The sequence below is a fragment of the Aethalodelphis obliquidens genome, unplaced genomic scaffold, assembly GCF_003676395.1.
Source record: "Aethalodelphis obliquidens isolate GAN/ISIS:26980383/991018 unplaced genomic scaffold, ASM367639v1 scaffold22, whole genome shotgun sequence".
Lineage (NCBI taxonomy): Eukaryota > Metazoa > Chordata > Mammalia > Artiodactyla > Delphinidae > Aethalodelphis > Aethalodelphis obliquidens.
This window is the reverse complement of record NW_020837966.1, coordinates 621,318-638,832: the sequence shown is the minus strand read 5'-3', so window position 1 is coordinate 638,832 and position 17,515 is coordinate 621,318. Positions and strand designations below refer to the sequence as shown.

The window sequence follows — 17,515 nt, the reverse complement described above, 5'->3', positions numbered from 1 at the left end:
CCCGGTATGCGGGCCTCTCACTGCTGTGGCCTCTCCCATTGCGGAGCACAGGCTCCGGACTCGCAGGCTCAGCGGCCATGTCTCACGGGCCCAGCCGCTCCGCGGCATGTGGGATCTTCCCAAACCGGGGCACGAACCCGTGTCCCCTGCATCGGCAGGCGGACTCTCAACCACTGCGCCACCAGGGAAGCCCTGCTATATTTTTTTATAACTGTCTTTCCCTTAAGATTGTTGCCAGCTACTTTAAAAAAAAGAATTACTACCAAAACATCAAATATCTGTCAGTTCAAGGATTATTTTTAAAAATTTTAGTCTTTTAAAAAATTAATAATTATAATACATATATACATTATACACATATAGATGTATGTAGTTTTTCCCCACAAAATAATACTATACATACAGTTGTAAACTTGCTGTTTTCACTGAACAATATCTCATTAACTTTCTTTCATATATAGAACATGTTTATGTATTTAGAAACAGTCTCTGTTATAGGCAGAATTCTAAAATGGTCCCCTAAATTTCCCCCCCAATAATCCCAGGGCTGTATAATCCCTGGGACTGTAAGTATGGTGACTTTTAATCCCATAATTAGGTTATGTTATATGGCACAGTTGACCATAAAACAGGGAGATTATGTGGGTGAGCCTGACCTAACCCCATGAGTCCTTTAAAAGTGACAAATTTTCTCCCACTAATTGCAGAAAAGGAAGTAAGAGATTCACGGCATGGAAAGGATTCACTGCACTATTGCTAACCTGAAGATGGAGGGGGCTACATAGCAAGAAAGGCAGGTGGCCTTTAGGAGATAAGAGCAGCTCTCAGCTGACAGCCAGCAAGGAAACTGAACCTCAGTCCCACAACTGTAAGAAACTGAATCCTGCCAACAACAACCAATGAACTTGGAAGCAAATTTTCCCCTAGAGCTTTTAAATTAAAACACAGCCCAGTTGACACTTTGATTTCAGCCTTGTGATATTGTGAACAAAGAACCCAGAAATGCCTTCTAACCTACAGAACTATGAACTAAAAGATGGGAAATTTTAAAATCCATTAAATTTGTTGTAATTTGTTATGCAACAATAGAAACCTAATTCAGTCCCTCTCTCACTTATTTTCACCTCAATTTTTTCAAAAGTTACACTATTATTTATCGAGTCATTTCTCTTCTTATGAACACTTAGACTGCCTTAAAATATTTGCTATTACAAAAGTAACATTCTTATACATATGAGCACAAGTTTATTGGTATCAGATTGGTCATAGTATACATACACAATTTTAAAAATGTGTTCTATGATACCAAAAGCACAAGCAACAAAAGAAAAAACTGATACTGTAGGCTTCATCAAAATTAAAAAGTGTTGTGCATCAACATCACCAAGAAAGAGAAAAAAAACAACCTACAGGAAGAAAAAAATATTTGGAAATCGTATCTCTGATAAGGGTTTAGTATCTAGGAAATATAAAGAACTTTTACAACTGAACAAAAAGACAAACAAATAATCCAATTAAAAATGGGCAAAGAACTTGACTACACATTTCTCCAAGGAAGATATACAAATGGTCAACAAACACATGACAAGATGCTCACGTCATTCGTCATCATGAAAATGCAAATCAAACCACAATGGGGAAAACCCCCAGAAAATAGCAAGCACTGATGAGGATGTGCATAAACTGGAACCCTCATATATTGCTAAAATGGTTCAGCTGCTATGGAAAACAGTTTGGCAGTTCCTCAAAAGCTAAACATAGAATTACTGTATAATTCAGCAGCTCCACTCTTAGATATATACCTAAAAAAATAGAAGACAGGCATTCAAACAAGTACACATACATACATGTTCATAGTAGCACTATTCACTATAGCCAAAAGGTAGAAACAGCACAACTGCCTACCAACGAATGGATGGATAAACAAATTGTGGCATGTCCATAAGATGAAGTATTACTCAGCCATATAAAGAAATGAGGTACTGATGCATGCTACAACATGAGTAAACCTTAAAAACATTATGACAAGTGAAATAATTCAGATGTAAAAGGTCACACATTGTATGATTCCATTTACATGAAATATCCAGAATAGATATATCCACAGTGATGGAATGAGACTGGCTGCTGTCAGGGGCTAGGGAGAGGGGTGGGGTGGGGAGGAGAATGAGGAACAATTGTTCATCAGGTTCATGGCTTCCTTTTGGGGTGATGATGTTTTGGATCTAGACAGAGGTGGTGGTTGAACAACATTGTGAATATAGTAAATGCCACTCAACTGTTTACTTTAAAATGGTTAATTTTATGTTACGTGAATCTTACCTCAATTTAAAAATGTTTTCCATATAATTTTTAGTATTTATAGTTTATCTTTTTTCTTGATTACTCTTGCTACTGGTGTGTCTACTTTTTTAAAGTTTCTTTTTTCAGAGAATCAGTTTTTATTTTATTGATCCTTTCTATTGTTTCTTTTTTTATTTCAATTTTTATTGGAGTATAGTTGATTTACAATGTTGTGTTAGTTTCTGCTGTATCTACTGTTTATTTCTTTAAGTTCTATAATTATATTATTTTTCTTCTTCTATTTTCTTTAAGTTTACTTCTTCTTTTTCTAGCATCCTAAACTGAAAACATAATTCATTTATTTTTCTTTATTTGGGGGCCGGCAATTTGCCAATGACCTGGTTTGTTGACAACCAGAGTGTAAACGTGGAGTAGATGTGCAGCAAAATTGAGGGGCACAGCAGCACATAGAAGCAACCTAAATGTCCACTGACAGATGAATGGATAAAGAAGGTGTGGTGTATATATATATATATATATATATATATACACACACACACACATACGCACACACACACACAATGGAATACTACCCAGCCATAAAAAAGAATGAAATAATGCCATTTGCAGCAACATGGATGGACCTAGAGATGATAATATGAAGTGAACTAAGTCAGACAGAGAAAGACAAATATCATATGGTATCACTTTTTTGTGGAACCTAGAAAAATGATACAAATGAACTGATGTACAAAACAGAAATAGACTCACAGACACAGAAAACAAACTTATGGTTACCAAAGGAGCAAGGGAAGGGAGGGATAAATTAGGATTTGGGATTAACAGATACACACTACTATATATAAAATAGATTAAAAAAAAACAAGTACAGCACAGGGAACTATATCCAATATCTTATAAAAAAAAGAATATATATACAACTGAATCACTTTGCTGTACACCTGAAACGTAAATCTACTATACTTCAATCAAAAAATTAAGGGGCACATGAAGTCATCCATTTGCTGACAAACTCTCAGGCAATGTTTGGGCAGCTTCCCACAAAGGCCAGTATTTGGAAGCAGCCAAAGGAACAGCTATACCATGACTCTTCCATAAGGGTGCTCTGTCAATGGCAGTCCTTGACAGTATTTAAATTCACATGTGACTCTAAATTGGGTTAGAGAATCTAAGGATTTATTCTGTGAATACCTTTATTTTTTTTTCATTCAAAATGTAACTGAATCTATGTGCTATAGTGTTTTCAAAAGTCAAATAGTTTAAAAGTGTTTTTGTTGCTGTTGGTGGTGAAAACTCCTTTTATCAAGATACCATAAACCATCAGTGGGCTTCATGTCTTTTCCCAAGTTATACTATATTTGTTAAGAATACAAGCTTTTGGGGGACTTCTCTGGTGGCATAGTGGTTAAGAATCCGCCTGCCAATGCAGGGGACACGGGTTTGAGCCCTGGTCCAGGAAGATCCCACATGCCGCGGAGCAACTAAGCCCGTGTGCCACAACTACCGAGCCTGCACTCTAAAGCCCATGAGCCACAACTACTGAGCCCGCAGGCCTAGAGCCCGTGCTCCGCAACAAGAGAAGCCACCGCACTGAGAAGCACTGCTCGCCACAACTAGAGAAAGCCCGTGCGCAGCAACGAAGACCCAAAGCAGCCAGAAAAGTTATTTTTTAAAAAGGAAAAAAATTTTTTTTAAAAATTGTAAAGCATTTTGGCCCACCTTGGATGTCGTAAATTTACCATTACCATAGAGTGAAGTGATGGAAATGAGGACAAGTTCTATTTAACAACCTTGGCTTGCCTCTGACAACAGTCAGAGAGTACATTGCTCCCAAAGAGGAATCCTGTGAGAGCAAAAGCAAATAAGTAGCTTTATATTTGTATCTTCTTGTCTTTCATCAGTGATGAAAAATTATCAGCCATTATCTCTTGGTGTATATCTTCTCCTTTTTTTTCTTTTCTCTTTGTCTGTGATTCTAATTAGATGTTTATTACCCTCTCTCATTCTATCCTCCATGTTCCTTAATTTCTCTTTCATATTTTTCATCTCCTTTTTATCTCTTTGCAACATTCTGGATAGTTACACTCATTTATTCAACAAACACTTATTGACCACTTACTAGGTGACAAGCACTGTTCCAGGCACTTGAGTACCTTAGTGAACAAAATACATCCCTCTCTGTCCAGGAAACACAAAATGAGGAAACAGATAATAAGTGATAAGCACAATAAATGACTAAACTATGTAGAATGTAGAAGGTGATAAATGTCATTAAAAAACAAACAGGAGAGTAATTTCTTTTTTTTTAACTTCAAAAAAAGACAATTTTATTTGCCTATAATGTTATTATGGATTGTCTTAGAAAATTCTGTTTCAGAGCATAAGTGGGGCAAATCTGCATAATGTTTGTCATACTCGTTATGTGATGATACAGAAAATACATATACATTTTAGTAAGTCTTGCATTTATATTAGGTGAACACTTGCTAGGAAAATTCACATCTCCCAGCATTTCTTTTTTTTAAAACCACTTTATTGAGGTACAATTGACAAATAAAAAGCTATATATATTTAATGTATACAACTGGATGAGTTTGGAGATAAATATACACCTCTGAACCCATCATCACAATGTTATGTCTAAGTCATAAACATATTCATCATCTCCAAAAGTTTCTTCCCATTCTATTATTATCATCATCTACTTATAGTGTGAAATGAGAATACTTAACAAAAGATCTAAACTCGGGCTTCCCTGGTGGCGCAGTGGTTGAGAGTCCACCTGCCAATGCAGGGGACGCAGGTTCGTGCCCTGGTCCGGGAAGATCCCACATGCCGCGGAGCGGCTGGGCCCATGAGCCATGGCTGCTGAGCCTGTGCGTCCGGAGCCTGTGCTCCGCAACGGGAGAGGCCACAACAGTGAGAGGCCTGTGTACCGCAAAAAAAAAAAAAAAAAAAAAAAAAGATCTAAACTCTTAGCAAATTTTTAAGTGTGCAATACAGTATTGCTAACTGTAGGCACCATGCCATATAGTAGATCTCTAGAATTTATTCACCTGCTATAACTGAAAGTTTGTACTACCCTTAACTAATATCTCCCCATTTTCCCCTCTCCCTAGGCTCCGGCAACCATCATTTTACTCTCTCCTCCTTTGAGTCTGACTATTTTAGATTCCTCATATAAGCGGTATTATGTATTATTTGTCCTTCTATGTCTGGCTTGTTTCATGAAGCACAATACCCTCAAAGTTCACCCATCTTGTTGCAAATGGCAGAGTTTCCCTCTTTTTAAAGGCTAAACAATATCCCATTTTATGTATATGCTACATTTTATTTATGCATTCACTCACCAATAGACACTGAGTTTGCTTCCTTGTTTGGCTGTTGTAAATAATGCTGCAGTGAACATGGGACTGCAGCTATCTCTTTGAGATCCTGATTTCAATTCCTTTGGATATATTCCCAGAAGTGGGATTGCTGGATCATATGATACATCTATTTTCTTTTTTTTTTGAGGAGCCTCCATACTGTTTTCCATAGTGGCTGCATCAGTTTACATTACCAACAGTGTAAGCATGGACATATATACACTACCAAACGTGAGGTAGATAGCTAGTGGGAAGCAGCCGCATAGCACAGGGAGATCAGCTCGGTGCTTTGTGACCGCTTGGAGGGGTGGGATAGGGAGGGTGGGAGGGAGGGAGACGCAAGAGGGAAGAGATATGGGAACATATGTATATGTATAACTGATTCACTTTGTTATAAAGCAGAAACTAACACACCATTGTAAAGCAATTATACTCTAATAAAGATGTAAAAAAAAGTTTCCTTTTCTCCACATACTCCCCAACATTTATCTTTTTTAAAAAATTAGATAAATTTGACATGATACATTTTATAAACTTAAGGTATACAGTGTGTTACTTTGATACATTTATATATTGTAATATGATTACCACTGAAGAAATATTTAGCATATTATATCATTATGGTGCAATATTATTGTCCTTTATTAATTATACTGTGTTTAAATTCCCATGGCTTATTTACTACTTCTTATAAGTTCATACCCTTAAACACCACCAATTTTATCCCCCACCCCTGCTCCTCCATCTCCTGGTAACCACCATTTTACTCTGTTTTTTCACAGGTTTGACTTTTTTAGATTCCATATACAAGTGATATAATACTTTCTCTGTCTGACTTAACTCACTTAGCATAATGTGCTCAAGTTTCATCCTTATTGTTGAAAATGGCAGGATATTCTCCTTTCTCATGGCTGAATAATATTCCATTGTGTATATACAACACATCTTTTTATCCATTCATCTACTGATAGGCATTGGGGTTGTTTCCATACCTTGACTATGGTAAATAATGCTGTGATAAACATGGGTATGCATATATCTTATCAAAATCCCACTTTTTTAAAAATTAACTTTTATTGAAAAAATCCCACTTTTATTTCCTTTGAGTATATACCCAGAAGTGGAATTGCTGGATCATATGGTAGATCTATTTTTAATTTTTGAGGAACCTCTATATTGTTTTCCATAGTGGCTGGATTAATTTACATTTCCACCAACAGTATTTAAGGGTTCCCTTTTCACCACATCCTTGAGCCATTCTAACAGGTGGGAGATGATATCTCATTTTGGTTTTTATTTGCTTCTCCCTGATGATTAATGATGTTGAGCATTGTTTCATGTGCCTCTTGGCCACTTTGGTGCCCTCTTTGGAAAAATGTCTGTTTAGTTCTCCTGCCAGTTATAAAATTGGATTGTTTGTTTTTATGTTATTAAATTTTATTTGTTCTCTATATATTTTGGGTATTAACTCCTTATCTGATTTGGATATTATTTTGGTTTGCAAAAATTTTCTCCCATTTCATAGGCTGCCTTCATTTTGTTGATTGTTTCCTTTGCTGTTCAGAATGAAGTGTTTTAGTTTGATGTAATCTCACTTGTCTATTTTTGCTTTTGTTGTTTATGCTTTCAGTGTTGTAGCCAAAAAATCATTGTCAAGGCCAATGTCAATAAACGTTTTTCCTGTGTTTTCTTCTAGGAGTTTTATGGTTTCAGGTCTTACATTAAGTCTTTAATCTATTTTGAGTCGATTTTTGTGTACAGTGTAAGGGTAAAATTTCACTCTTTTGCATATGGATATCCAGCTTTCCCAACACCATTTATTTCAGACACTATTCTTTCCTCATTGTGTATTCTTGGCACCTTTGTCAAAGATCAGTTGACTGGACATGTGTGGGTTTATTTCTGGGCTCTCTGTGCTGTTCCATAGGTCTACGTGTCTGTTTTTGTGCCAGTGCCATCCTATTTTAATTACTGTAGCTCTGTAATATATTTTGAAATAAAAAAGTGTATACCTTCAGCTTTGTTCAATTGTGTTTTCTCCTTTACTGGCATTTTTTCCCCAATCTTAAATGAACTCTTTTTTTTTTTCCACTAGGCACTGTGCCCCTTCTTAGGTTGTAGCAAGGGTCAGATGCAACAAATTGCTTTTTTAATGAACTCTTATATTACCTGACAGCATGCTGCACGTTAGGTGCATAAAATGTTTTCCTAATGACTGAAATATTCCCTGTGTTTTGCCCTCTGCTCTTCTCACATGCTGTTTAAATAGGTTTGGATAGCTTTGTTTCTGCACACAGGAACTATCCCTAAGAAAATTCTTATCTTCATCTGTGACACCTTACCTGCATCCCAGATGCCCCCACTATACGGCATGTGGTTTGTATAGCTATCACTTCAAACTCAACATAGCCCAAAATGAACTCAACATTTCTTTCACTTGGCTGGATTCAATAATTATAGTACCACTCTCCTTGCCTCCAAGGTAGAAAAACATTGAGTTACATGTTTTAAAAAGAGAGAGAGAGAAAAGAGATAAGAGGAATAACTAAGTTTGTTGCTATACCTAGTTGACTACTCATTCATTCAATAAGTAACTTCAGTACCTACCAAATGCTAATATTCTCTTAGGTTCAAGGGATTTGCTAGTGAATAAGATAAAAAAATTTCTGTTCTCATATAAAATAGGTAAATAACAATGACCTACTATATAGCACAGGGAACTATACTCAACATCTTATAATAACCTATAATGGAAAAGAATCTAAAAAGGAATATATACATGTGTTTAACTGAATCACTTTGCTGTACACTTGAAACTAAAAAAATATTGTAAATGAACTATACTTCAATTAAAAAAATAAAGAAAAAAGAGAAAAATACCTCTGTTCTCACGGTGCTTGCAGCCCAGTGATGAGACACAGACAATAAAAAAGGTAAATAATTAAACTATTTAGTACGCTAGATGGTAATAAATGCTTGGGAAATATAAAGCAAGGAAAGGATTGAGAGTATGCATGTGTATGTGGGAGATGATGGTAATGATAGTTTCAGTTCTAGACAGGGTGGCCAGGAAAAGCTTGAGAGGGTGATATTTGAGGAAAAACCTGAAGAAGGTCAGGATGCAAGAACCATGAGGCTATCCAGGAGACAGCATGTGCAAAGAAAGGCCCTAAGGTAGGAACATGTGTTATGATTTTAGGGCATGGCAAGGAGGTCATTGTAAAGTAGAGTGATCAAGGCGGGAAATGATAGGAAATTAAATTATAGAGGTGATGAGTCTGGGACCACATCTTATATGGTAAGATGCCCTTTCTTCTCTAATCTTAGTACTAGTCCCCTTATCCTGAGGCCTTATCAACTCATATCGGCAACAGCTCCTAACTCATCTCATCCATTTTCCAGTTTAACCTATATATTGCCATTGGGATAATCCCAAATCACCATGTTCAACATGGCAGTCCCCCATTCAAGGATTGAGAACAGTTTATCTAATACATCAAGTCTCAATCAGTCTACAGGGTTTTCAGGGTTATCTCCAACCTATTCAATCTTGTATTCGTACTTGTTTTCTGACCATTTACTGAGCTCTTTCTTTGTTCAAGGAGCTATGAACAAAGATGGGTAAGAAACAGATTCAAGACTTCGAGTTTACTGTCAACATAAACTTTTTCCTAGCTCTAACAGCCTCTTCCAATTTCCTGCACACATGCATTCATGTCTTTATTATTTCTAACTCAAGCTTTTGCTTTTGCTACTTTTCATACTTGAATATCTCCTCTTCTTGAACTTACAACAAAATCCAAAATCTTTCTATGGCTGTAAGGCCCCGCATAATCTGGTCCCTGACTATCTCTTCTTGTGACTGCCTCTTGTGATATCCTTCCCTTCCCTCACTCACTATATTCCCCCAGCAATGACTACCTCCCAGTTTTCTGAATGTACAAAGTTTTTCCCTGCATCTAGACCTTCTTCTGCCTAGATCATGTTATCCACTCTTTTTTTCTTACTCATACTTTAAGCCTTAGTTTGGATGCCATAAGAGCTCCCTTCCCTGCACTCCAATCTACATGAGGTTTCACAGCACACTGCATGATTTTCCTTTATAGCACTTATGACAATTTTTAAACTATGTGCTTATTCATGTGATCATGTGTCTAATGGTCTCTCTACTAGAAACAGTTAGTTTCTCTACTAGATCATAAGCTCCAGGAAGACAAGCAGATCTCTCTCTTGCTCACCTCAGTGTCCCTAGCACCTAACGCAATACTTGGTAGATGCTTAATAAATATCTGTTGAACAAATGAGTTAATACCTTATCTGGATCCTGGCCACTATTTTTCAACTACTTTCATTTTCTCCAAGAGCCCTTGAGGTCTTCTCAGTCTCTCAATGACCCTTTTCTTCCCTGACTTCTTTTCCTCTTAAAAAAAATAGTTCTTCAAATGTTGAATTCAAAACCCTGGTGACAACTGATCCAGCTCATCATGAAAGGATAAGTCATCTCTCCCAGTATATCATTGCAAAGCTGACTGTATTTCTTTCCCAAACCATACAATTTAATCCTAAATATGAAGCAAAGTCTGAAATGTAACTGATTAGAAAAAATATATGAAACAACCAGGATTTGGATAGGACTTCTCATTTTTTTCAGCTTGAAAAGCTCTATAAAAGTTTCTATCTTAATAGGTTGTATTTTTTGTTTGTTTTTCCCTGAAGTTTTTTTAAAAGATTTTTTGTTTTTGATGTGGACCATTTTGAAAGTCTTTGCTGAGTTTGTTACAATGCTGCTTCTGTTTTATGTTCTGGTTTTTTGGCCACGAGGCATGTGGGATCTTAGCTCCCCAACCAGGGATCGAACCTGCACCCCCTGCATTGGAAGGCAAAGTCTTAACCACTGGACCGCCAGGGAAGTCCCTCCTTGACTTTTTTTTTTTTAATACATCTTTATTGGAGTATAATTGCTTCACAATACCGTGTTAATGTTGCACAACAAAGCGAATGAGCCATATGCATACACATGTCCCCCCATATCCCCTCCCTCTTGAGCCTCCCTCCCATCCTCTCTATCCCACCCTTTTAGGTCATGGCAAAGCACCGAGCCGATCTCCCTGTGCTATGCTGCTGCTTCCCATCAGCCAAATATTTTACATTCACCTCCCTGACTTCTTATTGTGCTTAAAGTCTTGCCATATGTCAATAAGACATCTGCCCATCTTACTTTTCCACTCAGCTTGTTTGGTACTTAAAATTGGGAATAACATGTTTCACATCTTTTAGGAATTCTGTAATACCCTGTTCAGACCTCCTCAGGGGCAGGGACATTTCTTTTTTTAACTCTAAATCCCTAGCAGGTATTGCAGGGGCCCACAAACAAGAAACCCTCAGCAAATGCTTGCTAAACTGTTCAATTAAATGAAAATTTCTTGATTCACAGGAGACTGACTGGTACTTATTTGATAGATGGATTTATTCATTCATTCACTCAATAACTATTTATTTAATGCTCCAATATCCAAAGTCCTGTGGTTAGCACTGGGGAGAAAATGGTACAAAAAACACACGAGGAAGCTCCCATTCCAGTGGGGGAAATCTATATGCATGTGTATAATTACAGTATAATATCTGGTAATGGGATAAAGCTAGGTACAGGGTGACATAATGTGCACAATGAAGCCCCAGGGCTGATTCTACTCATAAACAGAATGAGGAAGGTTTCATAAAGTTGAGTTGTAAAGAATGAACAGGAGTTTACCAAGCCAACAAAGGTAGAGAGGCATGAAAGAGCAAGGCATGTTTAGAAAAAGCCAAATAAGTCATCAGGAGTAAAACAGGATGCATGAAATAAGGTTAGAGAAACAGGCAGAATTATATCATGCTGGGCCTTTTATGCCATGCTAAGTAACAAGGGCTTTTAGCCTAAGTGGGAGCTGACATGAACAGTTTGTATTTTTAAAAGAGAAGTATAGTGGTGGTGTGGAAGATAACTCAGGGCAGGAAGACAGATTCAGGGAGTCTACATTTGGGGAGAAATGTGAAGGATCTGGGGTGACAGTGAGGGTAGTGATTTGATTGGCATTAGGAGATAGAAGTTAATAAGACATAGTGATTAACTGAGAAGGGATGGAGATAGAGAGGGAGGAGCCTAAGAGGACTCCTAAGTTTCTGATATGGATCTCTGAGCAAATGCCTTTCACTTGATTTAAGGAGGAAGTATATGTGTGAGGATAGAAAATGAATGCAGGTTAGAAATGTTGATGGATGTCTGAAGGGCATCTAAGGGCATATGTCTGGTAGAAAAAAGGAAATGAGACCTGAAACTCAGGGGAGAGGTCTTAATTAGAGATTTAGATTTCAAGGCTAAGTATTTATGATTCTGTTTGGAATGATGAAATGAAACAAAAAAATAGAGCTACCAAGGCCCTGCCAGCTGCTGCTTCTGCCCTCCAGCAGATCATCTAATACTCATCAGTCAAAATATATCAGAATGCATGATGTGGGTTGGCAATTTGTCATTCACTTTAGCCCTTCTAGGTTTGCCTGTGGAATCAGCAATTAGACTTAGAGTAGAGAAATAGCTGGTCTTCTCTTTAGCTTGCTCCCCCGCTCACATGTGTTCTTTGGCACAGAGGTTGAGTGTGTCCTGGCAATACTGAACACTACACTAGCACCATTTGATTGGAGGCCAGACTACAAATATTTGACTGGAAAAATAGTCACTCAAGGAGTTATCTTGAGGAGAAGAAACAATTAAACCGATTGCTCTGTATCTATTCTCTGTGTACCTGATGTAATACATCCCCCTAATCTTTTGTGACTTCTGACAACTGCTTCAAAAAAGTAATATGTGACCAATTTGATAATTAATCATAACGAAAGCATAATTATCTGATAATACCAGCTCAATGACCTAAAATTTTTAAGGGCTTACACACTACACAAATCCTAATGGAAAGAAGAAAGAACATTTATTGGTTAAACCTATGTCTAAAATTCTACTTGTTAATTCACTCTTAAAACTAAAGAAAGTGTACATTTTCAACTAAGAATCTTACAGTTTTATTATGTGAATGTGAAGGTTGTATAGTTCTCTAATATGTAGGGATTTTAAATGACCTAATCATTTCCAGCAACTCTATAAAAAATTTTTTTTACATTTCTTCTTTTAAAATGTTTTATTGTTTCTTGAGACTAAATTATAAACAATAAGTCCAAAGATAAAACAACTGCATGGACTGATGATCCTGCATGAATTACAAACAGAGCAATGGGGTGCCTGTACTGGGCTTGCATCTTCTCTGTGCATTAAGTCCGATAAAGAATGTACTGGGCACAGGCACTGCGTGTGGTGCTAGGATCATGGAGAGAGAAGACATAGTCCCTGGCACTCAGAGATGACAAAACAGTGTGCTCTGGTTTTCAAACTGTAACCCATGTACTTTCAGAGGTTCCACAGGGTACTTACTAGGTAGGGGCAGGGACATTGTGAGATACCTGTTATTTCCCCTTTCATCAGCAGAGTAGTTCTATTTTATCTGTTTCATTTATTGAACTTTCTTATAAAATTTAGCTTGAAGAAAAAGGACTCTTCCACACACAAATGTAAATAAGAAAGTTTACAAACCTCTGGTCTAGTAGAAAAACAAGAGCAGTCAGAATCTACATCCATGCAGCCCTGGCCTATAGTCTTGCCTATGTGCAGCAGCTGTAGTTGCCTTCACCACCACAGCTTTCCTAGAAGCACATACTGTGAGCTACTGGTGACAAGGAAAACCCACATGCCCTCATCAGTGAGTATATCATTTTACTCCTATGCCAAAGTGAAGCACAGTGCTTTAATTTGGCGGGGGGGCAGGGTGGGATAGTCAAGACTAGAGGCACTGTGGAACATATAAATTAACTGCTTTCTTTTTGTACTCTGTTACAACTTCCATTTAAAATCTTCGCACATGTAGCACGCAATTAGAAAAGTAAGTTATTTTCAAATCTTAAGTAAAACAACAACAACAACCGATAAAGCAGTCTTAACACAGAAAGTTCCCATGCAACATAAAAGTATCCCAAGATTTATTTTCTCTCTGCCCCACCTGGAAGATAATCACAGAGAAAAGCCAGGGCTCCCTAAAATTCCAAGTTGGCTACAAAGGTCTTCTCACCCTTTTAGAGCCTTGCTGACATCTAGAGGAAGAGAAGCCTAGAATGTCTCCTTGATTTCTCCCTACCTTTCAAGGGGAAAAACACTACTGCAGTTGCTCATGCTTAAGGGTCTCATTGCTCTGTTAAGACACACAGTCTACTGCATGTCAGCCCCTTTCTGTGGCTTCTCCTCCAATCCAAGTCAAAGAGGAATGATAGAGTCAGGCCAACTTTCCCTTTTGTCCAGAATATGCTCTTCCTTTTACGGGGCTAGGCGGACAATGAGGGCCGGGGCTGCCCTCAAACAGGACAACATAAGCCTATTTCCTTGTGAGCCCTCTCCATCCCACATGCAGGAAAGCAGAGCCCAGGGCTTCCTGCATTCAAGAGCTGGGTCGCTTTGCTGAATTTGCTTTGTTCTATGTTTCTCCTATGTGTTTCCTCTGGCATTGAATAGACGCATCATTTGCTTTCCCTGAGGTGGTGATGGCCAAGATTGAGTTTGAGCTTCCATGTGGAAATAGGCACAGGGACAAAAGAGGCCATATGTGACTTCAGGGTACACTGGGATTTGAAGCAAAACTCTCAGCTAAATAAGAGGAGGTCACTTTATCTTGTTTTGCCTCCTCTGTGCATCTATCTTCTCTGAAGTCCAGAGATGCCTATGATCTAGGACACACCATTCTAATACAGAGTCTCAACCTCACCAGAGCTTCTAATAACTTTTACCTGATCTGCTTGCCTTCTCTCATATCATATAAGGAAAAGAAGACATCGGTATCTTCCCCAATGGTATTGTAGGTGAAACTCTTCAGACTGAGAAAGAAGTGATGTGGCACTGGTATCCGACAGGTTTCCCCATGTCGTGGGCGCATTGTATCTACCTAATGAGGAAGGCAAAAAACAGTGATTGCTAATATTTTAGTTATTCATTATATTGATCATAAGTAAAATTAAAACTAAATGACTAACTCTTCTCATACTGCTGAAGGGAGAGAAAGGGAGATTGAAAGTGTTTTCTTTGCTAGTAGCAGATGTTGCGTCAATGTGCTTGATTTGAGGTAGGCAAATATGCAGCTGGGAAAAGTAAACAGAGTGAAGGAGATATGGGAACAGTAATTCCAACTTATAAGTGAACTCAAAATCTCCACCAGGTCACAAACGTCTAAATTCTCCAGAGAACCATTTTCAAAGTCACTTCTTGGAGTTGCTATCATGACCCTGATGCATTTCGTTTATACTGTTAGATAGTAATAGTTACCATTCTAAATACCATTTTTATTTTCTCAGACTGATTCATTTTAGTCTCTCAGTCTACTTTGTTTCAACCGTGCTTGTGTAAATTTGCACAGAGGAGTGGAGAGTAGCCAAGTCCGCTTGGAGGTCAGGGCTCCTTAGGTCACAATCAAGAAGTCAGTGGTAAAAATAAATAAATAAATAAAAATAAAAGACTATCAAAAAGAAAAAAAAGGAGTCAGTAATTTCTTGGTGCATCCCTATTTTATAATCGTGTAAAAGAAAGAACTGAGGGAAAAGAGAGGGAGGCCTGGTTAAGTTGCTTACCTGAGATGTGCTTTGCTGTACACTCTGCCGGCTAGATAAATGCTATGGAAAGAAAGAAAACTCAATCAATTGGGAAGGAAACTAACTTTTATCAGGAACCTTCTATATGCTAGGCATTCTGATATATATTTTACATATATGATCTCATTTAATTCTAATAAACTTGTTAGACAAATGTTATTTGTATTTGACAGAGCCAGCTAAGGTTTAGTGTAAGGAAGTGAAATGCTGAAGGTCCCACACAGCAAGAAGGTGGCAAAGTCTGGATTCAAACCCAGGCCTTTCTAGCTTAGAGTACCAGCCAAGTCACAGGTGGGTGCTTGCTACCGGATTTTTGTTTTGCCACTGTCCTTTCCACACAATGTATCACATCCTGCACTGCGTGACACAGCTTCCTCAGGCTCTCCACACTGGAGAAGGTATAGCCTTTAACCACAAGTGGCTCCTTCCCAAACATCTCTCCATGCTGTTCCTTTGCTGCTGGCTAAAGTTAGAAGAAGCAGATTCCAATCCCAGCTGCATGCAAATGGGTTGTGAAACTCCAGACAAATTGTTTACTCTCTCCAAGGGACATTTTCCCTCTACTATAAAAATGAAATAAAAGTTTTTGTTGTCTTCCTCACAAGGTTAATGCAAGGTTCAAATAACATAATGGGAAGCAGCAAGATATAGTAGTTAGGGACCTAAGTGCAAAATTTTAAATCTTGACTCACACTTTCCTCATCTGTAAAGTGAGGATAACATTTCATGCTGAACCTCATAGGGTTTTGTGCAGATTAACTCAGCATAGTACACACTGTAAGCGGTTGATCATTGTTATCTATAATTAGTATTCTTATTATTGCTGTTCTATTTTTATAATTAGTTATTAAAGAAAAGTCAGTCACATTTAGAAGTAAACCCCGGCCAGGAAGAAAGGTGTGTTCACCATTCTTCAAGTCCCTGGTCTTAGGCGACTTGAAAATGAGAGTTTCTATCCTGCCTCCTTTTGGCCCCTACAGGTTGTGAGACAGCTCTCATTTGGTGAACTGTTCCACATCACATGGCTAAGACGACTGGTTGCTGAGTAGAATGGTTTCATTCTTTTAACAAGTATACACATTTAACCCTAAATAAAACTGAAGTACAATTAAATATTAATTTAAATGCATCTCACTAGCTATATTAGTTAATTATTAAATATTCATGTGCATTATTAGCTATATTGGCTAATTATTATTGACTATTAACGTTCATCCATGGGAATATATGTTCCCATGATACATATTAAATATAATTAAAACAGGTCTCCAGCTGGGGAAATCATCACATAGAAGGTTTATGTACAACAGAAAACTTCATAAATAAAATAGTTCACAAAAAAAAAAGCTTTTAAAAAATCAGGCTTTCAAAAAACAAAAAGCAAGCTTTCTATGGTTTACTGACCTATATCCCACTGGGAAGATTACTGGCCTACAACTCTTTCCATTGTTTTATTTTTAGGGTCTACACTAAGGCATTCTTCTCAAGTGAATTTACTGACTAACTCTTAAAAATGACTACCAATCATAAACATTAATGTTCAATTATAACTATATATGGGAGTTTACAGCTAATTTCAGTGTAAATCATCCTGGATGACAATAACAGACATCATTCTAGACTTCAGAGGCATCAAATTTGGGGAGAACTTGGGACCTCCCTGCTGGCGCAGTGGTTACGAATCTGCATGGCAATGCAGCGGACACGGGTTCGATCCCTGGTCTGGGAAGATCCCACATTCTGCAGAGCAACTAAGCCTGTGTGCCACAACTACTGAGCCTGCGCTCTAGAGCCCGAGAGCCACAACTACTGAGCCAGCATGCTGCAACTACTGAAGCCCGTGCGCCTAGAGCCCATGTTCTGCAACAAGAGAAGCCACCACAATGAGAAGCCCGTGCACCACAAAGAAGAGTAGCCCCTGCTTGCTGCAACTAGAGAAAGCCTGCAGGCAGCAAAGAAGATCCAATGCAGTCAAAAAAATAAATTAAAAAAAAAATTGGGGGAGAACTCTTCAACCTAGTCTGAAAGCACCCCACATGGGTAGCCAGAGAATGGCATCAGAACTGGCATTTTGGAATGTACAAATGTACATTTCCACCAAAAGTGCATAAGAGTTCTCTTTTCTC

The 17,515-nt window shown here is 37.9% G+C and overlaps 1 protein-coding gene across 1 annotated transcript in view; it reads right to left on the bottom strand.

The window, feature by feature from the left end:
- DOCK3 (dedicator of cytokinesis 3) overlaps positions 1-17,515 on the bottom strand; it is a 409,735-nt gene that overhangs the window by 166,399 nt on the left and 225,821 nt on the right. The window contains exons 8-9 of the mRNA XM_027120931.1: positions 15,369-15,410; positions 14,535-14,689 (exon numbers count right to left, since the gene is read on the bottom strand). Of these exons, the coding sequence (XP_026976732.1) occupies positions 14,535-14,689; positions 15,369-15,410 (197 nt within the window). The remainder of the gene's footprint in view (positions 1-14,534; positions 14,690-15,368; positions 15,411-17,515) is intronic.